Source organism: Palaemon carinicauda, chromosome 44, assembly GCF_036898095.1.
Source record: "Palaemon carinicauda isolate YSFRI2023 chromosome 44, ASM3689809v2, whole genome shotgun sequence".
Taxonomy (NCBI): domain Eukaryota; kingdom Metazoa; phylum Arthropoda; class Malacostraca; order Decapoda; family Palaemonidae; genus Palaemon; species Palaemon carinicauda.
The window spans coordinates 10,137,345-10,143,666 of NC_090768.1; the positions used below are offsets into that span (position 1 = coordinate 10,137,345).

Genomic DNA, 6,322 nt, shown 5'->3' on the forward strand with positions numbered 1-6,322 from the left:
ACGCAGGGAAACACAGGCAACTTCAAGACACGGTATCGGATATCAGGGGGAGTTAAGGATGGGAAACGTTATTTCATAAATATTCGCACGAATCCTACTGAAATACACAACGATACGGAATAAAAATGAGGAGAGTAAACACCAGAACGTCCTAAACACATCCTTGTTGGACCTACATAAGGGTGTACTTGGATCCACCGATGACAAAACATTAAAAATATTACCTCAAGATTGAAATTACTGAGCGAACAGGTAGGTTACGATCACTTGGTGAAGTTATAACATACGTACCCCTGTGTAGGGAATGTCAGGCTGCGTTATGGGTTGTGGTATTGCAGGCGCTGAATACGCTGCTGACGCCGGTAAATTAGACTTTGCAGCAGTCCGCAACAGAGAAGTCTTCCTAAGGGCTGATCTCAACATGGTGAAGAAATGAAATAAACACCACAGATAGACGAGAAAGGAGAATAGAGCCTCCCAACGTCACACTGTCACTTCAACACACAAAGTGACTGAGTTTGAGCAGCTGACTGAAGAAGAAGCAGCGACGAAGCTGACAAACAACACCGACCAACAAGATGGCAACATCGGGTGCCTGGGCTCTGATAATCGTACATATAGTCACCATACTACTATAAAATCTTGTTAGTTTAGTAAAAACACAAATAAGTACACTGTAATCATATTGATAATTTATTTACCGAGGTCGTATATATTTGTGTACGTTTTATGGGCCAACTTAGTACGTGAATGTATTGTTAAAAAAAATACTCCGATGCTACATGTTGCCAGATAGATAAATATATGGTAGGCCTGCATAATATGCCACTTTCATCTTTTCCTGTGGACAAAATTTTTTTATTTCTGTATTACAGTATGAGACGGTCAAAAATATAGTATCCTGTTTTTGTAGATTAGAAGCCATATTTATTTTGAGATTTAAGATTAAACCGGGAAAAGTGGCTTTTTATTTACGTAAACGGAAAACAGGAATATGTTGCTCGGATTTATTGTTTTATCATTTATTCGAAAAATAGATAAGGATGATGGCGGTGATGACGATAGTGCTTTATGTTATATATTGATTCCAGCACTATTTTATCGTTCATACATATTACCCAGTAGTGTTCCAGAATGCAACTGTACAGTTGAAATCATTTCCAACGAGACGAAATGTTTTCAAATCTGGGAGCATATATCATTGTTAATTCTAAGATGGTTCAAGGTTACAGGGTAGTAGGGTAGTCACAGCAAGTAAGAACTTATAGTGGTATGACTGTTATAGTGAGTGAGAATAATGAGTATACAAATGCAACTACTCGGCCCAGGATGTTAAGTTAAATTTTGAAGGTAATATTTGCTACTGTTATATTTCATTCAGCGCTAGGGAACGTGGTCTATGCTAGGTAAACTCCCTTGGTTCTCTGAATATCTTATGATTATGAAATTCGTATGGTTGGCCATGCCTATTTTATAGTTTAAACAGATGAGAGTTGGTGGGTCTGTTTCTATTATTAATAATGAGTTTTCAATTGGTTTGTTTCAATGAGCAGTTGTTAATGGATACCTTAGTCTTTATAGGAATGTGATATCTGTTGTTTCTTTGGTTTTACTTTGATAACAAACTTGCTTGAATAGATGATGCTACTCTTTTTGCGTCAACGCTATCTCAGAATGTAGATTTGTTGTCGCTGAAGTTCTTGACAGAGATCTAGTTCAAATTAGCTTAAATGCTCTCGTGAATAGCAGAGGCAAGGAAGAGTGACAATACCCTAGCAGGACAATGCTCTAGAGACACCTTTTATACATATGATCGGCAGGAAGCCCCTCTCCATTGCCATCCACCCAGCCCCAGGGAGGGGAAGCCATGACTGCTGATGACTCAGCAGGTGAGGCTGCACATTCTACAAGAAATTGAGTGGGTCTCGAACCCCCTGTCCAGCAGATCGAGAGGCAGGGACGTTTCTGATAGGCTACCACAATTTATGGGGTATTTATCGGATCCTACCTACCTATATATTTTCAGCGATAATATATTTTTGGTAATGAGCGCAGCTTAAATATTTGGGTGTGATTGTTGATTGCAAATTTACTATTGAAAAACATCCGGTTTGCCTATTATTCAACTACACACACACACACACACACATACACACACACACACACACACACACTTACTTGGTATATTGAGATAGTCTTTCAAAATATTAGGAACCTGTCTATCTTGAGAATATTTTTTAAATGTTAGTAGGCTACTGTACTGTATTTATTCTGTCATATATTCAATATTGTTCTATCTGGCCTCCCGCAGCCGACTCTTTCGTTACTTGGACAAAAACTTGAGGTCTATCAAATTATTTATCCCTGATTTGGATATTAAGCTCTGTCACCATTATTCAATTAGCTCCTTGTGCATGCTGTTTAAAAACTTCAACAATTCTGACCATTCTTTGCATTCAGATCTTTCAAGATTATAACATTAATTACGTAATTGATTTTAACAGTCTTGCCTTTTATTTCATAAAGCTCAATACTACACAAAATTCTGGAAGTTTTATTTCAACTGTGATTACAGTCTGGAATGATCATACGAATAGAATATTTGACTCAGTGGTATTTCAGGTGTTTAAACTTACAATTTTGTTTTCTATTAAATAGGTTGACACAGGTCTCGTACTAAGGTTGCCAATTGGCTAATGGTAATAGTTTTTAATAATAATAATAAAAAAAAAACATTGAGTAATATTCCGCTCTCAGACTTTTTTTACAGCCTCATTAGCATAGTAGGTAGTAGGTTGGCCTGGGCACCAACCGCCCGTTGAGATACTACCGCTAGAGAGTTATGGGGTTCTTTGACTGGCCTGACAGTACTACATAGGACCCTACTCTCTTGTTACGGTTCTTTCCCTTTGCCTACACAGACACCGAATAGTCTGGCCTATTTTTACAGATTCTCCTCTGTCCTCATACACCTGACAACACTGAGATTGCCAAACAATTCTTCTTCACCCAAATTCTTCTTCACCCAAGGGGTTAACTACTGTATTGTAATTGTTCAGTGGCTACTTTCCTCTTGGGAAGGGTAGAAGAGACTCTTCAGCTATGGTATGCAGCTCTTCTAGGCGAAGGACACTCCAAAATCAAACCATTGTCCTGTAGTCTTGGGTAGTGCCATAGCCTCTGTACCATGGTCTTCCACTGTCTTTGATTAGAGTTCTCTTGCTTGAGGGTACACTCGGTCACACATTTATGTAGTTTCTCTTCCTTTTGTTTTGTTAAAGTTTTTATAGTTTTTATAGTTTTTATAGGAAATGTTTATTTTAATGTCACTATACTTGAGATATTTTATTTTTCTTTATTTCCTTTCCTCACTGGGCTATTTTCCCTGTTGGGGCCCCTTGGGTTATAGCATCCTGCTTTTCCAGCTAGGGTTGTAGCTTAATAATAATAATAATAATAATAATAATAATAATAATAATAATAATACTGCCGTTGTTCTTATTCTATTCACATGGCTGCTTCAATAGCAACATTTGAGTTTCCTTTCCCATCTAGGTAAGCAAAGTTGCTCGAACATGAAGCAAGGTGTCAAGTGTGAGGGATTTTAATCATGCTTCCGATATTGGCTGCTTCTTGCATAGTTTTGCACCAAGACGTTAAAAGATGCCAGAAAATATATTTCTGCAACATCGCCTTGAGCGATAGTGGCCAAAGATTAATATAGACTCCTAGATTTTCATTTACTTTTCTAGCAATTGGTATTTTGACTGGCCCAGGCAATTGGCTCAGTCTCCGAAATATAAAATGCGTAACAAACATCGCAATGGGTAAGTTACAGATCTATTCTTTCTAACTCGATGTTTAATTTACATCCAATCCATTTTTTTTTCTGACACTGACTAAAAAAAAGTGATTGCCATAACTAATAACTATAAGCACTTATTTGTAAATTCCATGTTTAAGTATTGAGCCTTTTCTTTTGTTGCTATTTACATTGCTTGCAAAGTCGTTTAGATATAGGCTACTGGGAATATTCGAGTAGCAGCGATTTCGCACTGAATACCCCATTCTGTTATTAGGTTCAGATCTGAAGGATATTGCCCTTCTTTATGATTATGAGTACCCCTGCCTAAAAATATTATTTTTAGTAGTTTTTTTAATAATTTATTTGGTAAAGCCCTCTTTTTTATAGTAGTTTTTGCTTTGCTTTGCAATTTACTTCACAGATCGACTTCGTTAAGAAAATGGCACTGGTAGAATACACATACCAGATTGCATCTTGCATAACGATCCTTGGTATCTGAATTATGATCGTCTTTTGGGCCCATGCTATAATATTTTGAATATATATAATGCTTTAATTTACTTTTGTTCCGGTGCATGGAAGATATTTAGTGATGGTCTCGATATTGTCTCTTCGGTCTCATGCTGTACTCGCCCTACAGCCCTCTGCTTTGCCTCCGTTCTTGTTTCATTTCTTCCATCTTGCTGTACAATATATTTCAATTTTTATCTTATACAGTGCAACTGCAAGGTTATTAACCAATTTAATCTAGATGCCGAATGTTCTCACAGGCTCAGTACTAGACCATATATGTTAACATATAGTTGTTTATTGAGGATTATTGTTATTATTATTATTATTATTATTATTATTATTACTTGCTAAGCTACAACCCTAGTTGGGAAAGCAGGATGCTATAAGCCCAGGGGCCCTAACAGGGAAAATAGCCCAGTGAGGAAAGGAAACAAGGAAAAAAATTTCAAGAACAGTAACAACATTGAAATAAATAATTCCTACAGATGAGAGTGTTAAATAGCGGATTAGCAACAGATGAGAGTGTTGTCAGGATATTATCATAGAGTTTGTACGTTTCACCAGAATCGAATTTTACTGAGTAGTAATGACGTCCGAATTAGGTCTATACTGTTCCTAAGATGTACAATGAATTCAATTTCATTATTCTTTTCGTAGTAATCATATGGAAGTCCTATGTTTAGGATTCTTCTCATATAGGATTTTATCCTATTTTTTTTTTCTGCTTGAACACGATACACGATACATAATATAGCTAATGACTACGCATGGTTTGATCCAAATGCAGATACTTTTCAATCTAGGCGGATGCTATCGACATCCAAGTACTTTGTTTAACACTATTTTAGTTTATTCATCAATTTATTTTTTATCTTAGGTAAATCCGTGATAAGATTAATGTGAGAGTCGAACAATCAGATTTAGGTACTTGATTGGAGTGCTTTCTACATCTCCGGAGACAAATGATAATACTGAACGCGGATGCACAGAGAGAGAGAGAGAGAGAGAGAGAGAGAGAGAGAGAGAGAGAGAGAGAGTTTACGTTTTTTCCTGCAGAGATAATCAAGGTAGGTTAAACGACATTTAAGGGTCGTTCTTGCCTCTGTGTAGTTCGCTTCAAGGCCCTCATCTAAGACCAGGACAATTAGAATGTAGACACAGATTTCCTAAAGATTTAAAGTTGCTCAGGTTACATACAATTTGAAAAAAATAATATACTGTATTCGTATTTCATCTTTACCAATGTAGAGTTTATGATTAGTGATAAAGACCTTATTGAACAATAGAAATTTCACTAAATAAATTATTCTAGAATAGTCAATGAGAACTGAGGCGTTCATTGACGCAAAGTCTACCTGTGTCCTGAATCCGTTTGCAACCTATTACATACTTTTGTAAGTCGGGATATTCCACACTTACAACTACAAAACAGAGATGTTGCATAGATTAAAATTCACTGACAACATCTATGTTGCCTTATCAGAGACCACTCCAAATTTCGTCTTATCTACTCAAAAAAAAAAAAAAAAAAAAAAAAAAAAAACATTCTCATTGAAATTAACTTCTGATCACAGTTTCCCTTTGTTTATTTTACAAAAGGCAGATGTGGCTGTTATTTTTTTGCATGAGCAAGTAAGAAGCAACATGATGGTCTGCAAAGAATTTTTAACATTTTTAAGTAAGGATATTAAATTTCAACAAAAAATGATATAGGTTTTGTATGGAAAGAAAATAATTATTTTGTGTGCTTCCATCCTGTACATCTTTCTAGGGAGTGGCTTCATAACTTCAAAAAAAAAAAAAATAATAATAAATAAATAAATAAAATAAATAAATAAATGAAAACAGAGGTAAGAACTGATAATCTATAAATTACTTAGCAAACTGCAGTATCTAATTTCTACTCTACTTATTTAGCTTTCAATAGAGGTTTAACTTGATATACAAATATTAGAATTGCTCTGGAAGCACATTTCTCCGGGTTTATGTTAATGAAACTTAATC

At 35.8% G+C, this 6,322-nt stretch overlaps 1 protein-coding gene across 1 annotated transcript in view; it reads right to left on the bottom strand.

Annotated features, from left to right (window-relative positions):
* Window positions 1–546, bottom strand: part of Aldh (Aldehyde dehydrogenase) — a 55,704-nt gene extending 55,158 nt beyond the window's left edge. Inside the window, exon 1 of the mRNA XM_068366852.1 lies at window positions 292–546. Within this exon, the coding sequence (XP_068222953.1) occupies window positions 292–423 (132 nt within the window). The 5' untranslated portion in view covers window positions 424–546. The remainder of the gene's footprint in view (window positions 1–291) is intronic.
* Window positions 547–6,322: the final 5,776 nt, after the last annotated feature.